General features: G+C 44.2%; 1 protein-coding gene across 5 annotated transcripts in view; it reads right to left on the bottom strand.

Annotated features, from left to right (window-relative positions):
- Positions 1 to 26,060, bottom strand: part of Esr1 (estrogen receptor 1) — a 364,727-nt gene that overhangs the window by 19,438 nt on the left and 319,229 nt on the right. For 4 of the 5 annotated variants that reach the window (XM_055616067.1, XM_055616066.1, XM_055616068.1 and 1 more), the window contains one exon: positions 15,598 to 15,731. In XM_055616067.1, the coding sequence (XP_055472042.1) occupies positions 15,598 to 15,731 (134 nt within the window). Of the gene's footprint in view, positions 1 to 7,206; positions 7,523 to 15,597; positions 15,732 to 26,060 lie in introns of those variants that run through there. The other variant, XM_055616070.1, reaches the window with a different exon arrangement.

The raw sequence follows: 26,060 nt of genomic DNA, 5'->3' as shown, positions 1-26,060 counted from the left end.
GAAAGGGCAAGCCCAGAACATTGAAATGCTTTGTTTGTGATGACTCAAAGACTCAGCATCACGGAGGATATCAAAGAGATCGCTTTATGCCATTCAGGAACTCAATTAACATTTTTATGCTTAGCCAAAAAAAAAAAAAAAAGAAGAAGAATATTGCTTTGGGAAATGTGTCCACTGATGGGAAACATCCAGCCTTTTCCAGATCAGCAGTTATGTCCCTGCAAGGTGAAGAGCAGTCTCAGGACCCAGGTTTTACTTACATGCATACTGTTACGCTACTGCACCCCACATGACATGGGTGGGCAATTCCTTCTGTATGGAGTCACAGAGGGAGTGAGAACTGAAAAATGCATGCCCCTGCCAGAACCCAACCCGGGAACAGGTGGCCCTCTTCACTTGGGACTCCTCTATCCCACAAGTGAGTTCTTGGCACCAATGGGCATTAAGCCCCACAGGTCTGATTCAGACATATCTGTCAATTTGGGGTAATTTTTATTGAAATGTACTAGATGTTCTTGAAGGTAAGGACGTTGCACACCGACACATCCATGCTGACTCAGAAGCTAGATCTCTTAATGACTTCCAATGGAGATACTGACAAGCTCATGGAATCAGCGTGGGGTAAAGTAGGACATGTGGGCTTCTGCGTTCAAATGGAGTCATGTAATCGACTATATTTGAAATCCCTGATTTAATCTTTCACAACAGACAAGATCCTGGTTCAAATCTCTCAGTACCAAATTGCTGTTGGTATGTATTTGGCATGGGGTTTTGCTTCTGCCGGTCACATCTGCAACACTAGGAGACATCCTGGGTTCTGAGTTTTCTGTTCTTCATGCAGTCCCATAGTCCCCTTCTGGGGTCAAAAAGTAGAAGTTTCAAACACACGGGCGGTAGAAGACACAGTCTGGGACCTGGTGAGATGGTTCTGTAGCTAAGAGTGTACACTGCTTTTGCAGAGGGCCTACGTTCAGTTCCTGGCATCCATATCAGGTGACTCAAGACCACCTATAAGTCCATCTGACTTGCATGTAGCCAATGGAATAGGCTGGAAATGGCCCTCATATCATCCAAGCATATGTCATAAAAGACCATGTAGCTTTTGCCTTAGTAGCTGCTTTGGGGACCATTTCTATCACTTGTATCAGGAATGTTTGTCACTGCATAAAAGGCCCCATGTGGAATGGACAACCAGCAGTATCCAAGTTGATGCCCTGCATCAACTACGTTGTCCTAGACAACAGCCAGCTGTTGTCTACGTCCTAGACAACAGCCAGCATTAGTGACTAGCGCCTCAATAAAGAGCCCTCAAGGTGATGTCCCTGAACAACCCTCAGAGTCCCTACTTGAGGCTTCTCACCTGAGTCCCCAGACATTTTGCTGATGTCACAAACCATTCTATCATCATCCTTCAAAAATTCATGACCAAACATTTTTTAAGCTGTTATGTTTGGGATTAATTGATTTTGCAAGATCAGCAGCCTCAGCACAGATGACCATCCACATTAGACTTCTAAGGAGAAAAATGATCAAGAAGAGTCAGGTTGGAAATTCAGTTCCTGATGGCCTGAACCAAGAGATATGCTATGACGGTCTTGGCTACTTCGTGCTTCATAGTTCAAATTCCACAGCACCCACCATATGGGTGCTTTGGGAGGAGCACAGGTTCATGTGCTGGCGAGGTGTGCGGTAACAGTGTTTCACAGGGTTCCTTCTGACCTCACTAAAGTAGTGTAATTGATAATAAAAGTGTCTAGAAAGATGATAAATAGACAGATGATAGATAGATAGATAGATAGATAGATAGATAGATAGATAGACAGACAGACAGACAGACAGACAGACAGGCAGACAGACAAAGTTAGCCTCTTGTGAACCCTCACATTTAAACTCTGTTGGGTCGTTCGTTCTTCTTTGGTTAAGGCAAGAATGGCCGTGGGAGAGCAGCACCCAGGCACCCTCATTTTCCTGCTTCCTTGTCTGCTAGTTTCAGGTAACCCCTTCCAGAGAACCTGGCTTCAGCGGAAGGCAGGTTAAATCTACCACTTGCCAAAAACTGAGAAAGAGAGAAGAATATCTTTACAAAAGACTCATCCAAAAAAAGACTTTTCCAAATTATATAAAAAGCTGCTCAAACTCAACCATAAAAACCGCCTAATTTAAAAATAAACGGGGAATATTAACATGCATCTCACCAAGGAAGAGCTACAGACAGCAACTGGGCATGTAAAAAGATGGTTAGCATCATATCAACTTAGGAAATTGTAAGTTAAAACACTAATAAAATATATCTCTTAGAATGGCTAACCTTCAGAATAGTGACAATAGAAAATGCTGATGATGCAGCCTTGCCAGGCCTCAGAGGAAGAGGATCCAGGCAGTCCTGCCCAAGCTAAGGGCAGATGACAATAGTGGAGAACTATTTTAGTGGACTAGGGAAAGGGAATGAGAGGAAGAGGGAGGGAGGGAGGGTGGGACTGGGGGAGTTGAGGGAGGTGGATTGAGCTGGGATATATATGCATAAATTGTGAAGAAAAAAATAAAAAATTTAAAAAAGAAAATGCTGACAAGGATATGGAGCCACAGAAACACACATCCATAGCTTGTGTCGTAAAAATGTTACTGCTACTTTGGAAGGCATTTTGTCAAGTTCTAACAAAGCATAACCAACTCTTATCAAAGGATCTATTAATCACACATCTCAGCATCAACAACAGAAATAGAAATTTATATCCACACACAATTTTTGCACACAGATTTGTAGCAGCTTTACCGACAATTATGAGTACTTGCAAGCAACCACATTTTCCTTTAGTTGGTGAATGGCCAAACTGTGGTATATTCAGAGAAGGAATATTATTCAAGGCTAACAAAACATGAACTACCAAGCCATAAAAAGACATTGTAAAGCCCTGAAGTGACCAGTACAGAGGAAAAAAATAGTTGATGTGAAAAGGCAACTGAGTTTTTCCAAACACAAGGCAACCTAGACTAGACAAAACTGGGGTGACACAACAGATAGGTACAAGCAGGGAGGGTGGGGAAGAGGAGGAGGATGGAGGGCAGGAAAACCACTCTATAATAAGAAGAAATGCTTGCTCAAGGCCACACGACACAGAGCACCAATGTCTTGGGGTGACGATGGTAACTGAGTCCTGTGGTTGGAAATGCACCCCAATACAAGATGCTGATCATGAGAAAAGACAAAGTGGGGAGGCAGAAGGGATGTGGGGACACTCTTTACTTGCTCCTCAATATTTTGTGTGTGCGAACCCAATCTGTCCTAAAACACAAAGTGGGACATAGTTGTTATACAAGAGGAAAGTGGGGAGGAAGGTGGCTGGCAGGGCAGAGGAGAAGGAACATGGAAGCACAGGGAACCCTGAGGATGTCTGAAAACTCTGCGGGGAATCATGTTATTTCACAGCTGCTAAAAATTACACAAATTTATTCACATATATAAATATATATGACAACTAAACAAACACATACATTCCATTTAGTTGAAGTTATGCAAATTAAGGCGACAATGCTCCCTAAGTAAAAAAGCATAGACTATCTAACAAACACACCAGTGTCAGGTATGGGAAAACTTTCTTGTGAGATGTTCAGGGCAGCCCAACAGACCCCCAAACCAATATTGCTGTTGCTTGGGCTTTCTAGGAAAACAGGAGGTATGGCTCTATTGCTGAAGACACCACATAATTCAGACATGGGATTTGAAGGAATTACTCTGACCAGGAAGCCTCCTCACTGAGGACCAGCTTTCTTAGTTTCAGAAGAAAGCATGCAAGCCAAGAATAAAGAAAAGCGATCAGCAGTCTTATCCAACAACAAATGTTTACCAATGAACCACAACGACAGCCAGCATGACAAGAGATTCCAAAAGACGTAATAATGGCACTCATATCCTGGGAGTAACCAACAGTCATGTGGTTGGATTTAAAGCTCACTCAATAGGAGGGAATCCATGACTGGCACTGTAAGTTTAGTCAACTCCCAGCGCTGGGAGGGGCACGGAAACAAGAGGAAAGCCCACCACTGCAGTTTCCTAAGCCAGTACAACATCTAACTGCATTGTATGTCTAAACACTTGTTCTTCAACCCACAGATAACTGCTGCTCTCACCCCTCATCAAAGCTGCTTTTTTAACAGTAGATAGAGATCATGGTAGAAAACCGTAACTGGTCAAAATGCAGAGATCGACTGACTGACTAGGGAAGGCGGTGCTTGCTCCCCGTTAATAGGCCTATAGCACAACTCCTGCACTTAAGGGTTGGAAGATTGTGGAAGAATGGGACAAAGACTGGAAGAGCCAGGGGTCCAGGGCAGCTGTTGAAAGACAGTTTCTTCTAAATAAAAATAACAAGAGACCACAAAGTGGAAGCAGCATGTTGATCTGGGAAAACTGGGAATGGGGTGGCATTGAATACCATCAAGATGTGTTCTGTGGGATTCTCTAGGAAATAGTACAAACATTACACACAAAAGTAAAGTCTATTCAATAGTGAAAGTAATTCTGTACCCACACATGCATGAGTTTGTGTGTATGTTTGTGTGTGTGTGTGCATGTGTGTGCAGGTATATTAGTGTGTGGAAGCCAGAGGTTAACCTCAGGTGTCTTGCTCGATCATTTCCAATCTTAAGACAAGAGACTAAGACAGGTTCTTCCGCCGAAGCTGCAGCTAGAGTGAATGGCCAGGAATCCCAGAGACACTCTTGTGCCCACTTTCTTTGGGTTGGAACTACGAATGTTTACTATTGTGCCTTCTTTGTGAACACTGGAGAAGAGATTCAAGTCCTAATGCACTTTACCAACTGAACCATTTTTTCTAAGACAAAAAATACATGCAAATCACATTTTAATTGTTGGGAAACAAAGCCTGTGAGAGGTTGGAGCACCGGGGCCTACAAAAGCGAGGACCAGGGGTGTTTCCGGAGAGGCGAATGGTCCATCTTTGACTGAGTCACCCAGTTGGTAACTGCGTGGCTCAGCCTGAGCTAGACCTGCCTCACTTCCAGCCCAGCACTAAAATGCTACACTAGGACTTGTGTGGCACTGGGGCTTGCAAGAAACTAGAAATGACTGCCAACAGATTCAGCTCTTTGGACATCTGAGATCACTAAAATAATTTTAATAGTAAAAAAATATATATATATTAGAAGCAATTCTGCTCGTCAAAACAGGCCAGAGGATGGTGTGGCAAAAGGAATTAAAGTGGCTGGGCATCTTTTATGAGTCTCTTTTTGTTTTTAAAACAGAGTCTCTAAAGCTCTATCTGTCATGAAACTCATTATGTAGACCAGGCTGGCCTAGAACTCATAGAGATCCACCTGCCTCTGCCTCCCAAGCGCTGGGATTAAAAGCATGTGTCATCATGCCCATCTTCTATCAGTTTTTTAACTAGAGGTTTTCACCAAAATGTTAACAATGACTACTTTCATGTGATAAAATTGGGATGACCTGAGAGACTGTTCTTCTTGGTGTTTTTTTCTGTATTTTCCAAATTCCAAGCACTGGGTACACGTCACTTTTGCAGGCTAGTGAAACAGGAAAACGTTCTTAGAACTACAAAAAGCTCCTCTTGTTATTATGCCAATGACGATGTCAACACCTGAGTTGTTGAGTGAGAAACATGCCTGGCAAAGGGTCCTTCAGCAGACACAGAGATGGCTATGAAGATAGTATTTATCAACTTTCTTGTAACATTTCTATTGTCTCTAAGGTGGCTCTTATTTCTGAGACTCTCCAAGCCTGTGGTTCCAGCAGGAAAGGAACCTAACCAACTTGTCACTGAGAATTTACCCGGTGGTTTTCTTGCTTGGGGAAGACCCTGCTACGGCACCAATGATCTGAGCAGCAGAGCTAAGTAATAGATGAGCTCCGCAGCCTGACACTATGTGGTTCCCAGAACACAAAGGCTCAGTTAACTTAGCCATGCACATTGCCGTTCCAGCAGGAGCGACTGTGTCTCACCTGACACGATGAAACACTTTTGACATGTTGGGTGTCGTTCATTCCTGTGGTCCATCTCCTGACACTAATGCTTTCAGGGCCATGGCTGCTTCTCTCAGGAAATAGCAGAGAGGCAGAATTCGCTTGATCTGTAGAGGCTTGCTGGTGTCGGGTACAGCACAGCTTGCACCACCAGCAGTGAAGTGTGCATCCCGATTGAAGGTAAAGTCATGTGTCAAACCGTTTCTTCTAAGCTCATCAATGCCAGAAAAATGGAATACCCATCCCCCAAAGTCCCAGAACCAAGTGCTAGCAAAGTCATGGAGGAGCCCCATTCTTTACCTCCAAAAGAGCCATTTAAAATGAAGTGATTGAAGTTCTTCAATAACTTGCCTTGCTCTTCGAAAATAATCGCTTAAAAAAAAAAAAAAACCAGTGGGAGATTGTAACACGTAAGAGAGCCAGCCCTGTGACCTCACTGAGTGCTTCCGAGGACAGTTCGCGTTCATGGCGCCTGTGCACAATATGAAACTAGCCAGCACCCACATACAACATAAAATCCGATTCTGGTAAAACGTGGCTCCCAAGGGAGGTGATTCTGGTAAAACGTGGCTCCCAAGGGAGGTGATCATGAGCCGAATCCTGGACTGCTGATGTTCAACAGCCCCAGAAGGAAGCCGTCATCAACCTAGTTATTCATTCACCTGCCCTGTGGCCCTCAGAGCACAGTGGCTTGTGTATGTGGGAGCACTTTGATGGTGATAGATACAAGCATGGTCTGGCGATGCTGGTGGGGCAGGAGTGTGCATGGGCCAGTAGCTCCATGCACAGCCACGCTTCTTTCTCATGGCAAATGTGGTTCTACTAAATTATGCAAACTAAAAATTAAAGTTGGGAAGTGCTTCATTAAAAGTGCAAAGTGGGGCTCAGTGGCTAAGAGCACTTATTGTTCTGCTGAAGGTCCTGAGTTCAATTCCCAGGACCCACATGGCAGCTCACAACACTCTGAAGCTATCTTCTGGTGTGCAGATGTACACAGGAACAAAAGTACTCATACCCATAAAACACATAAATAAATAAACCCTTTAAAAAAAGGCAAAATAAGCATCACTGATAACGTCAAAACATTGCCTTTAATTGTTTAAAAAGTGAACTCATTGACTACATCACCAGCAATTATGTGCGACTTGAAAGCTTGCTTTGGAAGTATACACATGCAGAGCTGTGATTAACATAGGTGGCTACAAACACAGTCCCACTTTTCATTAGATGCACTTCAGCAAGGGGCGGATTTTATACAGCGGTCCTGGGGGAATGCTGGGGTTCCAAACATTCCTCATCACTCAGTGACACGACCAGTATCTACCCCGGTGTTGCAGCTCCATGCACGAGGCTGATGTTTGTGCTGCCTTGTTTCAGACCTGGGCACAGCCTTCTGCAGAAGAGCGCAGCACGCTCTTCTCACTCACAGTATTTTCTTCACTCAGGACGTTGAACGCGGGAGCTGTTTCTAGCTTACTGCTCATCAGAATATTCTTTTTATTGTTGGTTTAGGATGTCTCCCTCCTATTTAAAAAATAAATAAATGTTGATCTCACCCTGTGTCATGCTGGCAGTACCCTGGAACAGCTCATTGCTGCCATCTCTTAACTCCATCAGGAATCTACCCCAGGCAATGGGTCTGTAGCTTTCAAGACTGCACAGGAATACTTTATGGCGTGCACACAAGACTGAAACCACCCAAGAAACTATTTCCTAGATGTACCCTGTCCCTAAGCAACACGACTACCATATAGAAGAAAAGGATGATCTTACCTGACACCAATTGTTAGTTTCAATTGGCATTATTCTAAGAACTAAATTGCATTAATTGGTTAATTAATTGTACAAGGTAAACAGATTACAATGTCCACTTCATGGACAGGGAAACCGAGCACAAAACAGTTAAGCAACTTGGCTAAAGTTGTGCAGCTAAGAAGTGGAAGGACGGAACTTTGAACTTGGGCCTGCAGTCCCTGAAGCCCTTTTGCCACACACCTGTGGCCACAGATGGCATTATCAGAAAATAAATAAATAAATAAATAAATAAATAAATAAATAAATAAATAGAAAGCAGAGGATACAATCTCAGTCTCCCAGGTTATCAAGCCGTGTATGGCGCCCAAGGATTAAGCCTTTGGAACAAATTTGCCCTTGTAGTCGGCGTTTCTGAGTTTCTCTCAGCATCTTTTTGCGTGATCGGGCTGAGGGAACGGACCTGTCAGCACTCACAGCTCTTTGCGGAACAGCAGGTTGTGTCTGTGTCACCTTTGTTCCATACATTCTTTCTCTCACCCAGCTGGCGGTTTCCCAGCTGTTTCTACTTTGCTTGATTTTGTCTCCAAGTCTCTATAAACTACAGAGATGCGCAACATAGAAACAGGCTTTTGTCACTGTACAAACATGGCTGGAAGGAGTGGGAGAGATGACTCAGCAGGCGGGAGCAAGCACTGCTTTCGCAGAGGACCTGAGTTTGACCCCCAGCCCCCATGCCAGGCAGCCCAGAACTGCCTATAACTCACAGATGCGTGAGATCTTACACCCTCTTCTGTACTCTATGGGCACTACATTTGTATGCACAAACACACACACACACACACACACACACACACACACACACACGCTCACACACACGCATGCATGCAGGCACACACTCACCCATGGATGCATACACACAGGCCTGCACACACTCACATAATTAAAAATAAAAGTGAAATAAAAAATAGCTGGTGTTAAGGCTTAGAAGTCACCAGATAGTCTGTCCAGTCTCTGTAACTTTGGCCCTGCATGGCCTGAGGATGACACAGTGAAGCTACAGTAGTGTAACAACACAGCTAGCTTTTTCTCTTATATAATCCTCCTAACTGTCTAGACTCCGAGCCTGAATTCTTCCTAAAACATCCCATAGTACTGCCCTTTCTGCCTGAGTTTACAAATTCTTCCATGCTCTGCTCCTGACCCTGCTGCAAAGCTGTTCCCGTACTCCAGCATCCCTGTTTGGCGGCACCGAGAATCCATCCATTCTTTCTGTTGATAAGCCACCAGAGCACGGCTGTGTGAACCACAAAGACAGAAGTTCTGTGCTGGCTCCAGGCATGTGTAATGAAGTCCTTCATGCTGACAGGACCCGAAGCCATGCATGACCTCATACAGCAAGTGATGAGAAGCACGCACAGCTGCATGCATGTATGCAAGCCCTACGTGTGTGCTCCGGTCCCTGTACTTCCTTCTCATAGAGCCACCAGTGTTCAAGTACATGGGTGTCGCCCTAATCACTTATCTAATCCCAGGCACCTAAATTTACTTCCCCCCTTATTACCTCCTAATGAGGTTAAATTTTACCGTGTCAATTCAAAACCCATGCCGTCTGGGTTAGTCTCTAAAGGTTATGGGGACTTAGATGGACATGACCAGTAGTGCTCATCATCAAATCAATTAGATTTGAAAATGTCATGGAAGCATAAGCCTAGGTTCATCTATGAGGATGTTTCCAAAGCTGTTTAACTGAAGATGGAAGATCTGCCTGAATCTGAGTAGCAGCATTGTCCAGGCTGAGGTGTGGGACTGAGTTTAAACCAGGCTGAGGTGTGGGACCAGTTTAAAGGGGAAAGCAAGCTGAGTGCCAACATTCATTCACGAGTATTTCCTAACTTTGGTGGCAGCAGTGTCACCTGCTTCCCCAAGCCACGGCTGTCATGTCTTCCCGTCACAATACACCGCACCCTTGGACTGTGAGCCAACCGTAACGTCCTCCTGCCAGCTGTCTGTCACAGCAATAATGAAAGTAACTCATTGGTTCTCAGACGTTCTGAGAGCCTGAACCTGCACTGCAGTATCTGAGCCAGCACTTTCAGACTTGTACATGGCCTGCTCACAGGAGCGCGCTCATCATTCGAATGGACCCTTCCCTATAAAGGGAATTCACGAGAACCTGCCTTGGCTGTTCTGTCAGGAATACGTTCTATAATAACAGTTACTATTATTTCTTCTGCTAAGAAGAATTTTAAAACGCCATTTTTAAAAAATAAAGACACAAGGAAGGGTGTTTGCATTTGGAAGCTGTGGGAGGAAGGAGTGTTCTCCTGTGTCTACATGTAAGGACAGGACCAGGGCCTGCACTGTCTGTAGGGACACTCTTTCCGTGGCCACAAGAGTTCCGAGGTGTTGGGCTGGCCAGGTCCTGGTGTACCCATGAGTGTTACAGATGTAGTTTATCAAGGGTCTCCATCCCTCAAGTAAACTTCCAGACTTTTCTAAAGACAGAGATCAGGGCACAGGACATTGGCTGGAGAACAATATCACCCAAGAGGCTTAAGGTTGCATCAGCAATTGTCACACTAGAAAGGCTCCAAAAGTTGAGTGGGCCTGCCTGCCTGCAGAATTCAGTCAAAGGGACCAACAATGAACCACTTGCTAACCGTGAAGTGCCTTTCATCTCAGAATAATGACAATAAGCTTACTCTGTGGAGAGGACGCTTGGCATCACAAGAAAGTCAAGAGATAACAGAAGAGAATCTTCTCTGACATGACAACATTGGCATCCCTGAAAATGTGTTCATTTGCTGTTTCCAAGGCCTATTCTTGTCAGAAACTTTCAACTGCAGAAACTTAATGAATCCTTGATGCTTAAAGTCATATGGTTTTAAAAGGTTCTCTTATCTAAACATAGAGGCTCTCTAAGTTATTGTTTTATTTCTAAACTTGAAATTTTAAATGCTCTTGAGCATTCAGAACTGAGGGGTGAGGTAGGGTGGGAGAAACATGCTCTGTGCTGAAAATGTGTTATAGTTCATCATGAAAGAAATGTTTCTCTAACAACAATGTGCCCACTCGTGACTGCAGCAGAGGCGAACAGGATTTCATCAGCGTTGGCCTTGTGTGCTTTTCATCAGGGCACCGTGAAAACAAGACATGCATATGAACAAAGCAGAACTAGGTAGCAGAAGACAGCCGCCATGCTTTTGAAATACATGTGTGGCATCCGTGCTCTTCTTCAGCCTTGCCTTGTTTCCCTAATTGAACATCAAGATTATATACTTAGAGGCTTTGTCATGTGGTTTCTAGATTTCTCTTTTTTCTCCCTTGAGTTTTTAGTTGCCTGTGGGTTTTATCTCTTATTCCTTTTTATGATCCCACCCACTGAAAGACAAATGTCATTGGAAATCGAGTTTGGGGTGAATAGGTAACATGGGTGTCAGATTTCTATGCATAAGGCATCCCAGGGGCAACCGGAAAGCCAGCTGGTGGTGATGTGCTGAGACTTGTGGGTAGCTGGAAATAGTCTGTGGGTCAGGGTCAGGAGAAGAGAGGGTCAAGAGTGAAATAGTACAGAGAGCTGGAACTGGAGAACAGAGTACCGGAAACTGGAGAAGCTACCTGGCTCCACTGGATTAGTTAGCAGAGATCAAAGTGAGAGAGGTTCTCTAGCATACAATATATAGAATTGTAGGTGTGTGTGTATGTGTGTGTGTGTAAGAAAAAAGATGGCTTCAAAATTGATAGGCGGCACTGACAAGGTGAATTGAAAACTAAACCACACACTTGTGAGACATGATAGATGTATGCGCACTAGGCTTTGTTATAAACTTCCTGAGGCTTGGGAAACTCTCAATGACAAAGAAGTATTCTGTACAGGAGTGGATTTGCAGTGGGCGTGAGGCTAAGAAGAAGATAAAGCAGTAAATTGCGTGTTCTGCCACTGCGGTCTGTCAACAGAAGGTCAAACCCACCTGATCAACGTCATCCTAATCCTGAGTTACACGCGACTAAGCAGCACAGTTAACGACTTTCCAGGTAGCTGCTACAGTCCCTTGTCACTATTCGCCTTCCCACTCCCTTGGGGGCCCCGTGGAAGAATTTAAACTAAAACACTGCGCTATACGAAGCAGAGATGGCCTTGGCTGAAGCCAAGTTCTCATCTAGGACAATGACAGCTTTCCTTGCCTGAGACTTCCTGTGCTCTGTGACCCACTGTCATCACTATAACCCAGAGTGCTGAGACAGTCCACAGGGAAGCAGGTACCTCAGCACAGGGTGGGGGCGGAGGAGAGGGCCTGGCAAGATGAGGACTTTGCGGCCCATCCCGCCGACAAAGCAAAGCTGCTGGGGTTGAACAAGGCAACATCTGCTGACAATATGCGGCCCCGAGACCATGAGAAACACAGAACGAACAATAAACCACTTAGGGAAGTTGGGAAATACACATATAAAGAAACAGACAACGATTCTGGTTAAAGAGGGGGGGAAAAACAACCCACACAAAATCAGAACATTCATTTGGGTGTGCTTGACATGAAGATCTCAATGAGGCTGCCAAAGTTATAAATTTACTGAAGAAATGAGTAAAATTTTCGAGTAAAAAAAAAAAGAAATCAACCTGCTCTTGAAATGCTAGATCATGTGTTACTAAGAAGCTGAACAATGAAGAGAAGGCAGATTCACTCTGAAGCTGGTCTGCAGGCAGTAGGTATGAGTGAATGACCCTGAAGAACTGAGGCCACACTGGATGGGAAGAGGATGTGGCCAGGTCTGACACACGCTTCTCAGCCTCCTCCTGTGGCTGGAATGTCGACCCTTCCCCTCACTTCTGCTCCTCCCTAGGCCCCTGCCCTGAGCTCATCTGCTCACTTCCTGCTTGGCCTTCTCTTGGAGGCTGTCCAGCTGGTTCAAAAAGCCTTGAAGCTGGAATTGATTGTGTGTGTGTGTGTGTGTGTGTGTGTGTGTGTGTGTGTGTGTGTGCGTGCGCGCGCGCTAAGGCCTGTCTGGATTAACCAAGATCTCCTCTCTCCTTTGATGTGGAATTGGTGCTTGTCCTATGGATGATTCTGAGCTTTGGTTGGCAAGTAAATCCCTCTAGCTCATACAGAAACTGTGTTAAACGTCTTCTAAACAGCTGTGGAGAGATCTTCTGTGGCAATTCTGGCCTTTGGAGATCCTCTTGTGGCTTCTAGAAAGACATTCTGAGCAAGCCCTCAGAGAAACTCTTCATTTCTCCTGATTCTGCCTCAAAACAGAGGCCACTGCAAACGAACCTTCTCAGAACTGGGCATCAGAGACTCAGCACAAAATGCAAGCTTCCTCCCAACCCCTAGGTTTAGCCAGAGGAGGGCCTCTTCTAGCCAGGTTCCCTAATCCAAACCAGTGTGGCTCTGTCAGAGATCCCTGGAGTCACTTAATCGCTCGCCTCATGATAGGTCAGGAGTTACCCTACCTCGAAAGTCATGAGTTGGTTAAGGTTTTAGAAACATCTGAAACTCCTTCAGTTAGTTGTGGTGTGTGTGTGTGTGTGTGTGTGTGTGTGTGTGTGTGTGTGTGTGTGTGTGCATGTGTGTTGGTGGGGGAGAGGGCTAAGCTTCCTGTGGCAGATTTCTTTTTATTGCACTCTTATTTCCCAGTCCTGGCCCATTGTATCTCAGAGTCACACTGCATTTCTCTCCACTTTTCCACAAACAATAGCAGACACTAGAAACTGTGCAAGGAACAGACCTGTCTTTCGGGAACACAGCTCGCTTCCATGGTGAGGAGTGGTTTTGTGTGTTGGGGCCAGCTGCTTCTGTTTTGTTATAGCTCTCTTCCTTCCTTGATGGCCCCAACAAGCTGTTACCCACTGTCTCACGGTATCTCACTGTATCTCTACAGTACACAGAGCCCCACCCCTTTCAGAGCGGGCATGAGCACAGAGCTGGGGGGCAGGAGCAGAGGCAGGGCATGGGCGCTCATGTAGTGTCACAAAGAGTCAGGTGGGAACCCAGTTCTGCAGCTGGAAATACAGTGTGCGGCTGGGCTGTAAAGCTGCAGAACCCACACGTCTAGAGTTCTGGCTTGAATTTTTGCATGATATTGGAAAATATATCCACGCTATCATAAGAACAGAAACAACAAAACTGCAGGAAAAGCAACCTGGATATGTGGGAAACAGTTTGAGTGTCCGCTGTGTTCATTTCATGACTCTGAGTGGTCTTACTTCCTGTCTTGGGCATTCTTTTCTGATTAGAGTGGGAATACAAAAAAAGAAAAAAAAAAGTTTGCAGCCCTTGCTAGGCATGCTGTCTGTGATGTTAACAGCCCACATGCCGGCTGTCCGCACATGCCAGCCCTCCACTGAAGAAGGAGCGGGATCGGGACCTGGCGCCGTGCAGGCGAGTGGCTCCACTCCCAGATCCATCACCCAATAAAGAGCCATTGTGGGCTCTGGACCCTTCAACACGCAGGACAAACGCCTCAAATGAAAACGCACAATGTACGTGAGTGGGACTAGAAACTTGAATGGAACATAATCGCTTCCCAAGTGCCCATTGCCTCGTATTATTTTTTTCAGGGAACTTCACTCCATCATTCAGTCCTTGCCTAGTGTAATGGGACTGATTTCCATTTCTCAGTTGCTAAGGGAAGATGATTGCTGTGACGACTATTAAGGAGTATGGGTGTCTAGAGGCAGTGGGGAACCGGAGTGGAAAATTGTCGGGGTGAAGGGGAAGGGTCTAGGGGTTGTGAGGAGGAGACAGACCTTGTGGAAAGAGAATGGATTCTTTCTGTGTGCAATCTTGTCTCTCTGCACTTGAGAAATCTGAGACCAAGCATGATGGGGGGAGGAACCAAACCAGGCCGAGACTAGAGATGGGTGTGATTCCAAGAGTGACACTGAGACATGACAAAGTGGGGCCTCAGGACAAAGGCCCCAGGCTACGGGCATTGGCTGGGCAGCCAACAGGGATTTTGAGCTTAGTGTGCTTGAGGCTGCAGATCTAGACAACAGTTAGGGGGGCTGGAAGGGGGTGAAGAGTGCAGGCTGAGCCACAGTTCCCATCTGGTGACCTGCGGTGACCCCTGTGTCTAACAGCCAACCTCACTACAGAGGACAAAAAAGAAAAGAAGGAAAGGAAAGGAGAGCAAAGGGGAGGGAAAGAAGGGTTGAAGAAGAAAGGGAAAGAGAGGGAGGGGAGGGAAGGAAAGGGAGGGACTGTGAGCTACTTAGTTGAAATGAAATACACTTTCGCCTTGTCCACCACATTCCTTATTCCTTCATTTGAGGACTGTTTTGTTTGCCTTTTCTAAAAGAAACTAATTTTTTATTTTTATCTGTAAGTCAAATATGTCTTTTAACTAATCACTTTTAAACAAATACATGTTCTCTTTCCAATAACTGTCTTTGATATCTTGCTGACATTATTTTTCTTACCGGTGCCAGGCACTGAACTCAGAGCCCTGAGCCTGGTAAGACAACGCCATGACTGAGCTGCACATCAGGACCCATGTCTTAATTTGAAGGGATTGTCCCTTACCGCAGCTCTGTGTCAATGTGTAAAACTCTCCACAGATACACAAATGAACAAAGAAAAGCAGCCCTGGATTGCGAAAGGATGAAAATACACCAGAAAGGTCAGGAGCCAATGTCAAAAACCATTGTTTCATCCACCACCTTTGATCAGTATGGTTCTGTGTCTAATCAGAGTGATGACAGGTTATTTGAAATGTGTGTCATTTCTGTCAATGAACAACATTATACTTCATATTGAGTAAACTGGATCTAGTTGAAAAAACAAAACTACCAGTAAGTATTTCTCCCAGAACCCGCATTAAGTTCCCTCGGATTGGCAACTCACCCGAGTTAAGCAAAATGATAGATTTGAGGCACACAAACTCTTCGCCCTGCAGGTTCATCATGCGGAACCGGGTTGATGTCGCCAGCAGCATGTCAAAGATCTCCACCATGCCCTCTACGCACTTCCCCTGGTTCCTGAGGAAACACATTTTACAAAGCATTCAGGCACAGAAAAGCTTCCTCAAGGCAGGACGCTCACATTCCTAAAACTCCCCAGCCTCAAATCCACAGCTGGCATTAGAACCCGCTTCCTTCTGTGAGCATGAGCATGCACTTAAGTTTGAGAAGGCGAGACAGAAAAATGTTTTTGATCATCAAGCCTTAAAATAATTCCAAGAGTTCTGATTCTCAGTGGCCAAATCTGTGTTGGATGTGGAGTTCTGTGGCTTATCGGTAATCAAGGATGCTAAGGCTTGGGTGTGACCATGTATCAGCTGCTATGGGACTGGTACATAGGGATGCAGAAAAATCCTGTGTTCTAAAATGCCTGTGGCTTTCCGTTAATGTACAGTGTCTCCTAGTGTGACTTGTGATACTCTTGACGACCAGGAAAACTCTAGCAGCCATGAACCATGGGTTTGGGCTGGGGTCACTTTGCTACACGGGATGGCAAGTGAGGCTGGCTTAGTCAGCGGCGTTCAAGTTCACTGTGAGAGAAGTAGGACTTGATCAGGAAGTAAGGATGCATGATTGGAAGACAAACAGACCTTCACATGGAAGGGAACAGAGTGGTGAGTTGGGCTTGAGAAGGAGACAGGAAATACATTTGGAAGAGTTGGGAACTGTTGACCAATGGCATGCTCTGCATCACTCAGGGTGAGTCAGGCTTTTATCTTGTACCAAAGAGTAGGCATCAAGAATTTTGCCTCCGTGTTGACAGGCAGTGAGTGAACAAACTCAAAGTGAAACTCTATATGAAAGAAAATTCATTCATTCTGAAGCACAGTGTCTCTTAAGAACTGAAAATACAGGAAAAAGTTAAACTTAGGGATAAATGTTTGCATGCGCAAACATCCATAAGATATAAAAGCATTTGAAACATAAGCATTAACGCATGCGTGAGCACTGGGATTTGTTTCTTCTCAAAGTTCTCCCTCCTGTCAGCACTGAACAAAACGGCCTGTAATCATGTGTCCTTTGATGGGAACAATCTGAAAGATGCATCATTAATTAGGCGATTTTGTCACTGTGTGAACCTAATAGAGTGTACTTAAACTGAGAGAGTTGCTGGGTGATAAACTCTTGGGGTACTAGGTTATACACATGGTCCATTGCCGACCAAAACACTGCTAGGCGGGGCATGACGGAAGTCGTGTGGGTGCCTCTTTCTTCACTGACATTGAGTTTGGCTTTAAGCGCCATGCTGTTGCAACAATTCATCCAGTAACAACACTCCTATCTGTCTCTCATGTTATATACGGGAAGTGCTAAAGCACACTTTTAGAATTGGGATTCCTAGGCGAGAGGACATGCATGTTCTTAATTTTGGTAAACCGCTTAAATATAACATTCAAAAGCTTATACCTATAAATACAAAAATAGATACAAAAAGAACTTGATTTTCATCCTGAAGTTTATATGTAAGCTTCTCTCATGCTAAAAACGTTTTACTCCTTGAAATACACTGAAGCCCCATGTATATTAACATGAAAAATTTCTCTGACCTTTCTACTCTTACCCTTTGTCTGCATTTTCTCTCAAGATTATTGGTCATGTTTATATTGATTATTAAGAACTCTTTATATAGTATAGCACTTAGTCTTGTGTTAGAAGTATTTTTCATGGTTTGTAGTGTATTTCTTTCAATTTTGTTCTTGGTATTTTTTTCCTACAAAATACTTTAATTTATAGTTCTAGAACAGTACCTTTTATTTGAGGGGATCTCTCTCCATTCCAGTAGCATTTAAATGTTCTCCTATGTTTCTTTCTAGTTGAAGATCCACACTTTTTTGTTTCAATCTTTGCTTTTCTGAGATACGTTCATTTTTCTGACAACTCTATCAAGATATAACTGCCTACTGTACACTCAGCCGTTGAAGGAACAGAAGTCATTAAATTTTCATCTATTCACAGAGTTGTGCCACACAGACTTTGAGACTTACTGCGGTGCAATAGGTAAGACAGGATTGAGCATACTATTTTTCTTCCAGGTAGCAAGGGATTTTTATTACTGTCACTTAGTTATTAAGACATCTTTAATCACACTGGCCTGAAATGTACAAAGTACTTCTGATATTTTCATTCCTGTCCAGCAAGCTTAAAGTATTTTTTTACATTAAGGAATTTAGAGCCAAACTGGTAAGTGAAACTCCACAGCTCTACCAACCAGAGAAAAGAATATCAACAACACAAATTTCTTTTATTTTCCTTTCTTGTTCTATTTTAACACCTCCCACAAAGCTTACCGAGTATCTACTTTGTACCACTCACTGGCTACATTCCAGAGTAAGTTGAACAAGAGAGGCATGGGTTTTGATAACATGTCAAGCATGGAAGTGGAATGACAAGAAAAAAGGCAAATGCAATGCGGTGGATATTCCCTTAGAAGGTATGTAGAGCCTCTACCTACAAGAGCAAGTTCCCAGGATACAACCTGGATAGCTTAGTATTCCCAGACTAACTTTATTGAGCTTTCATGTGCAATGGAGTGTCCACACAGGAGGGATGGCCTTTAATTATCCAGCAGAGGAATAGAGGGACGTGTCTTCAAGAGACCGGCTGGCCATTGGAGCTGAGTATCACATGTGTCGCGCATTCGCTTTGACTAGAAATCTGGATGGTTAGGAGTTCAGTAGAAGCGGAGAGGGACCTCTGAAAGCTCCTGTTGGACCCTGGGCTTAGACTGGCGGTCCTGGGGAAAGCTCTCTCGGCCCTGGTGGCAGAGTACAGACCACAGGTAGGTTTTTCTGGTTACCTAAGTTGAATTTTTTAAAGTAGTACATCTTCTTTCTAGTGAAAAGAATAAGCAAGGATGGGGGAAATGTTTGGAGGAGGAAGCTTTAAAAATAACAGCTCACAGCCAAAATAGAGAAATGTTCCTTTCTCAGTAAACCGTCTCTGTTTACTTAACAGACTGCACAGCCGCAGGGGAGGGAGCCTGGGTGTGGGAGGGAGCCTGTGTCACCTGCTGTGAGCAAAAGTTCAGCTCAGAAACTGAGAAAGGGAAGGTTTAGCAGCTCTCTCCTCTCAGAAGTCTCCCACATTTCCCCATGAGGAGCTTTTCTTAACTCCTCCAACCCCTTCTCCCTGGCTCTCCTGTCATTCCCAACCGGCAATTATTACCTGGAGATGGCATACAAGGCTTGTTCCTCAGGTCCTGTTAGAGGCTAGACATCGTGCATTTCTCAGATTCTCAACTAAGTTCTCATGTATGTGTGGTGTATGTGTGAGTATGTGTCTGTGTGGTATGTGATGTGTGTGTGTGGTGTATGTGTGTGTGGTGTGTGTAAGTGTGTGTGGTATGTGGTGTATGTGTGTGTGGTGTGTGTAAGTGTGTGTGTGTGATGTGTGTAAGTGTGTGTGTGCTGTGTTTAGGGCATGTGGAGAAAGCACACTGTGAGCACTAACCGCAGAGACATAATCATAGCATCCTGCCTGCTGTACAAACACACATGCTTCGTGTTTGGGAGTCTCTTTGAGAGCTCAGCGCCATGAAACTGAATTGTCTGCACTGTGCCAGGAGCAGCTGGAAGAAGTTCATGCTAACATCTCATGAGAATGAACTCACTAACCATTTCAATGGCAGCAACTCAGAGTAAACACCAGAGCCATCTACCTCTTGTGAACCAAATAAGAATTATGTACCCCATGGTCCCGTGGATATGCTCAGCCTGTCAGAGAGAATGTGGGCTGAGTCCTGAGGGCTGGATGGTGGCATGGTACCTATGGGTCCTCCTTGATGTTAGTGCTTGGAGATCTACTTAATAAGCTGTGTGTCAACTGGCGTGCCAGCACAAATGTGCGGACACCAAAGGCCGGCTTCTGTCACCTGCCTGACAGAAAGGAATCCCTCCCTGTTAGCTGTAGGCCTGGCACAATGCAGTCAGAGATTCTTTTCAAAGACCTGCCAGGATGTTCCATGCTAAAATCAAGGAGAAAATCAGACTAAGACATTTAATTTAGTCTTCAAGGGAACAGATGCACTAAGCATACCAGAAATGGATGATAACTAAGAAGTTAGAGGTGACATTATTCTAAGGCAAGATGAGGCTAAATCCATGAAATGCTCCTGAGGTTGAGAAACACATGGAGCATGGGAAAAAATAAAACCAAGTTGTATTTTGAAAGGAAGCACAGCGTCAGCCATAGATCAGAGGGAGTAGTTTGGCAGGCAGAACAGCCTACGACTCCCACTGTGAGACGTGACATCTGCAATGGCCAGCTCCTCCAGCCATCACAACAGCGTGCCTCTCAGCACCTGGGAATCCCCTTGTGGGGAGCCTTTTTCTGCCACTTATTCCCTTCAAATGTGGTTCATTTGCCCTTAAGTCATGGCGGAAAGAGCAGGACTTGAGCTAGAATTGCTCATAGCATGTTCTGGAAGTTTCTCCTCTATAAAATTGAAAGCCTGTTTTTCAGAGCCATAAGCCACTACTTCATCCTTGTGAAAAATGAAGGGCTCTAATGACCCAGGCTGCACTTGTAATATCTTAAGAAAACTCATCCTACATCATGAAGTTCTCTTTGTGTAAACGGAAATTGGGAAATGGAATCTGAGAAGGCCCAGGAAATCAACCATTAAACATTTAATGTAGTTGTCTTGAAAATAGAATGCACAACGTGGTTAGAAAAAGGGGGTCACAATGAAGAAGTCATTTAAAAGCAACAGAGCTTGGACCAATTGTATTAAAAAACATGTGTTTCTGATGCTGCTTGATCTTTCCTGAAGCACGTGATCTAAAATGTGCGGATTGCGTGAATATTCGTAGACTCGAGTGATTTGCATGTATGTAACATGCAAGAAAATACCGAAACTGGCACAGGATCAGATTTCAAAAGGTGGAAAATTTCCAAAGAAAGCGATTTAGATGCTGAAACCCAGCTGCCTGGGTTTGAATTTTGGTGACACTGCTGACGATACAGCTCAGAACCAATTACGCTGTTTCTCCCTGACTGAACAGTCATCCATATTGGACTGGAAGTCCAATGAGAAATAGCTAAGCCAAGGCAGAGTAAGAAATAAATTGACGCTTAAAGAATAGGGCCAGAATGATGCCTCCCCTTTAAAGGCCAAGTCACCAGGGAGCAGGTGACACAGCAAGAGAGGGTCCCGAGACTGCACGGCGAACACCAGCTCCGAGGGCACCAGGAAAGCAGGCGGTACTCCTGAAGAAGTGGTCACAATGACAGCAGGCACTGGGCTCTGTGCCACCGGTGGGAAGGCAGCGCAAGGATGAGCGCAGAGAGAACGGAAATGATCTTCAAGCAAGAACCCCGTGGATGAAGGGAAACCAAAGACAAATGAGTAACCACTTTTGTCTTAAAGGAACTATAGAGAGTTGAACTGAGAAGGACCTTTGAGCCTAAAAGACCTGGTAGGACTCCTCGGCTTACAGAGTGTAGTCAGCCCTCCATGCCAAGGCTTCCTACCTGTGCAGGCACAACCAACCCTCTACTGCATTAGCAGCCTGTAATGGAAGCCTCTGTGCTGTCCGTCCGGGCCATTTTCCCATAGACAATACAGCACAGTAACTGCTTACACAGCATCTGTATCGCTAGACACCACACCCACTCTAAAGGTGGGAAATAATGCATGGGGCTGTGGGCAGGTCATATGAAAATATCACACTACTGGATACAAGGACCTGGAGCATCTATAGAGTTGGGCATTCTTTAGAGTTTCACAGAGACAACTTTCCCTCATCACGAGGTAAAGGCTGACACAAAAAGAGCTTCCCATGTATACTATCACGTCAGTGTCCCTAAGGTGGTCGGCCATAACGTGTCTGATGGAAACTGAATGACTAAGAAGAAAATAACAATATCAGCCACAAGGCTGCAGAGACAGCCCAGTTAGGAACATGTTAGCTAGCCTTGCAACTGTACATCCCAGAACTGTGTGAAAAAGAAAGGTGTGGTGGTTCGCTTGTAACCACAATGCAAGAATGTCCCCAGGTCTCATGGCTGGCCAGCCTAGACTACATGGCAAGTGTCGGGCCCATGTCAAAATAAGGTGAACAATGTGTCTGATGGATGAGACTTGACTTCTTCCTCTGACTTTCACACACACACACATACACACACACACACACACACACACACACACACACACACACACACACCAGACTTGTAAGAGGAGGGAAAAACCCTATACACTATCAGTCGAAGTGAAAATCAGTGAAGCATCTACAGAGTGAAATCTGAAGGTCCCAAAACAAATGGAAAACTGAGTTTCTATATGACCATTAGCCTGCCCCCTGGGCTTGTCTCAATTTATGCTGATGTTCCTGCACTCTCTTGTTCTTTTAAACATTGCTCACAGTAGCCAAGAGGAGGGAGCATTTGAGTTCCCATCAACCAATGAATAGTTAAAGACAATGTGGTATATATAAATATCTATTCGAAATGGATAGATATCCAGCCCAAATAATGAAGGAAATACTGTCATTTTCAACAACACGGGTGAACTTGAAGGACATGAGTTTAAGTGAAATAAGGCAGGCTCAGAAAGACCCGTGCCACCAAAGTCCACACACCTGTGGAATCCAGAAGCTGAGGGTGGAATGGAGTTGCCCAGGGCTGGAAAGGTGACACTTAGGCAGAGGTTCAGTTAAATGGAAAGCATGTGAGAGCTGTGCTGAACAGCAGTGCACATACACAGGAAAACCGCCCAGTATTCAAAGTATTCAAGTATTCTCAGCACAAATGGTAATTATGTGAGAGAACGCTTATGTTAATTAGCTTCACTTAGCCACTCTGCAACATATACATATCTCTAAACTTTATGTTGTAGACCATAGACACACACAGACATTATGCATGTTTATTAAAAAAAACAATAATAACATAAAATCAGCAATCTAGAAAATTATGTTTAAAAAAAAAGATTTTAGGTGCCTTTAAGATTCAGCATATGGAACTACCAAGAAGCCATCTGCATGCTGGGACAGCTGTCTAATCAAACAAATGGATAGCTTGAACCACAAAACAAAGCTTCGGCCTTTCGACATCACCCACCCTCAAGTCTTCACTGTGCATCGGCAGGAAGCGCTGTGGCTTCTGGCTGTGGGCCAGCTCAAGCTTCTTACCTCTGCATTTGCTGCAGCCAATAGGGACAGCTGAAATAAAGAGCCTGCAATAGGGAATCATGGGATAAGAGGAACTCCAGAGCACTGATAAACTGAAAGAAAATCTGAGCGTTTCCCCAAGCAGGGAGGGGCAAAATTAAGGACCAAAGAGCTTTGTAGCCTCTTGGAGTCGAAATCACCCCAAGTCTACCTATAGGATGCCACAGCTTCTGTGGAAGGGAAAGATGAAGCCTGCCCATCAGTTAGACTCCACAGATTCTTGGGAGCAAGGGATCAAACCTTCCCCTCCTTCATTTTTCTAGATAGATATTTTTAAAATTAATTTATTTTTAATTAATTACAGTTTGTTCACTTTGCATCACAACTGTAGGCCCCTCCCTTGTCCCCTCTCAGCCCCATCCTCCCTCCTTCATCCCCTTCCATGCCTCTCTCCCAGTCCACTGATAGGGAAAGTCTTCCTCCCCTTCCCTCCGATTCTAGTCCCTCAGGTCTCATCAGTAGTGGCTGCATTGTCTTCCTCTGTGGCCTGGTAAGACTGCACCATCCTCAAGGGGAGGTGATCAAAGAGCCAGCCACTGAGTTCATGTCAGAGACAGTCCCTGTTCACATTACTAGAAAACTCACTTGGACACTGACCTGCCATGGGCTACATCTGTGCAAGGGTTCTAGGTTATCTCCAAGAATGGTCCGTGGTTGGAGTATCAGGAGTATCAGTCTCAGAAAAGACCCCTGGGCCCAGATTGTTCGGTTCTGTTGTCTCCTTGTAGAGCTCCTGTCTGCTCCAGGTCTTTCTATCTCCCCCTTCTTTCATAAGATTCCCTGGACTCTGCCCAAAGTTTGGCTATGAGTCTCAGCATCTGCTTTGATACCCTGCTGGTTAAAGTCTTTCAGAGGCCCTCTATGGTAGGCTCCTGTCCTGTTCCCTGTTTTCTCCCTCTTCCAATGTCCATCCCATTTGCCTTTCTGAGTGAGGATTGATACTCTTACCCACGGTCCTTCTTTTTGATTAGCTTCTTTAGGTGTACAGATTTTAGTATGATTATCCTATATTATATGTTTAATATCCACTTATGAGTGAGTATAATACCATGTGTGTCTTTCTGTTTCTGGGATACCTCACTCAGGATGATCTTTTCAAGTTCCCAAACATTTGCATGCAAATTTCATGATTTCCTTGTTTTTAATTGCTGAATAATATTCCATTCTGTAGATGTACCACAATTTCTGTATCAATTCCTCAACAGAGAGACATCTGGGTTGTTTCCAGCTTCTGGCTATTCCAAATAAAGCTGTTACAAACATGGTTGAACAAATGTCCTTGTTGTATACTTGAGCATCTTTTCAATATATGCTTAGGAGTGGTCTAGATGGATCTTGAGGTAGCACTACTCTTAATTGTCTGAGAAAGCACCAGACTGATTTCCAAAGTGGTTGTACAAGTTTTCATTTCCACCAGCAATGGAGGAGGGTTCATTTTTCTCCACATCCTCTCCAGCATGTGTTGTCACTTAAGTTTTTGATCTTAGCCATTCTGATGGGTGTTAGGTGAAATCTCAGGGTCATTTTGATTTGCATTTCCCTGATAGCTAAGGATGTTGAACATTCTTAAGAGTTTCTCTGCCATTCAATATTCCTCTATTGAGAATTCTCTTTTTAGCTCTGTACCCCATTTTTAAATTGGATTTCTTGATTTGTTGCTGTTTAACTTCTTGAGTTCTTTATATATTCTGGATATTAGCTCTCTGTCAAATATAGAGTTGGTGAAGATCCTTTCCCAATCTGTAGGATGGTGAATCAATGGAATTGAATAGAAGACCCAGAAATAAACCCACACACTTATGGACAGCTGATTTTGGCAAAGATGCCAAAAACATACAATGGAAAAAAGATAACATCTTCAACAAATGGTGCTGGTCTACCTGGATGTCTACATGTGGAAAAATGCAAAAAGAGCCATACTTATCATCCTGCACAAAACTAAAGTCTAAGTGGATCAAAGACCTCACCATAAAACTAGACATACTAAACCGGTTAGAAGAAAAAGTAGGGAAGAGCCTTGAACTCATTGGCACAGGTGACAACTTCCTGAACAGAACACCAACAGCACAGGCTCTAAGATCAACAATCAATAAATGGGACCTCATGAAGCTGAAAAGCTTCTGTAAAGCAAAGGATACTGTCATCAAAACAAAATGATAAACATCTTTTGTAGCAGCAGTTTAGCTCTTGCTTCTTCATTGGCCACTAGGTGTACTTGGGGGTGAAGCTAGCAAACCAGAGAGAAAAGTGCTTTGTTAAGACACCTTGACTGTGGATGTGTTCATATCTGGATGTGACCTTGTAGCATTTCAGCATGTCCGCAGGCAAGCTCTGTATGGAGGATGGATATTTGTTAGCTGAAGAAAATGGTGACACAAGTTATGGCTTGCAAGGTGCTTTTTCTTATTCTCCCAGATTGCTTTATTTGTATTTCTCTATCTCCTTGAGAGGAAAGATGGGAGTCTCATTAGAATCTGACCAATGCAAGCTGAGAAGGAGGTGTTGAAATCACCTCTGTGATGGATGCCAACTAGGAAACAGGCATGTAGCTGGGCATGGGTGGCACACAATGTTTAAGCCCAGATGTCAGGAGGCAGAGGCAGGTGGATCACTGTGAGTTTGAGACTAACTAAGTCCAGGACATCCAGGTTATTACACAGGTTATTACCCTGTCTCAAAGAGAAAGTAAGAAAGAAAGAAAAAAATAAAGAAAGAAAGAGAAAGAAAGAAAGATTAAGAAAGAACAAACGAAAGAAAGAAAGAGACATGTTTTCTAAGCTTCTCTCCACCTCATGCCTTAGTCTGGAGCACTTAAGACCTCATAGAAGGCAGCAATGGAAAATAGAAGACTCTGAGCATCTCAATTATAAGGTCAAATGCCAAAGAAGATGCTTATATTGAACAATGATCTGGACAAGAAACCATTACTATACTCAAGTAACTGAAATGTTAGGAGTGTTCCTCCTTCTCCCAACTTACTTCCAACTCAAAAAAGAAGAATATTTAGAGCATGATGATGTATTTATTTCATAGGTACTAATAGCCAAAGGGCTGTAGGACCTGTACTTACAAATAGACCCTGTGATGTCCAAGGAGACCTTGGGAAGTGGTGGATCTGGAGCTCAGAAGAACGTATGCATCTGTAGATAAGCTTTGCACATTTCCAGAATAGTGGGAG

The sequence above is a fragment of the Psammomys obesus genome, unplaced genomic scaffold (genome assembly GCF_907164565.1).
Source record: "Psammomys obesus unplaced genomic scaffold, mPsaObe1.curated_primary_1811, whole genome shotgun sequence".
Lineage (NCBI taxonomy): Eukaryota > Metazoa > Chordata > Mammalia > Rodentia > Muridae > Psammomys > Psammomys obesus.
This window is presented reverse-complemented; position numbering and strand designations above follow the sequence as displayed.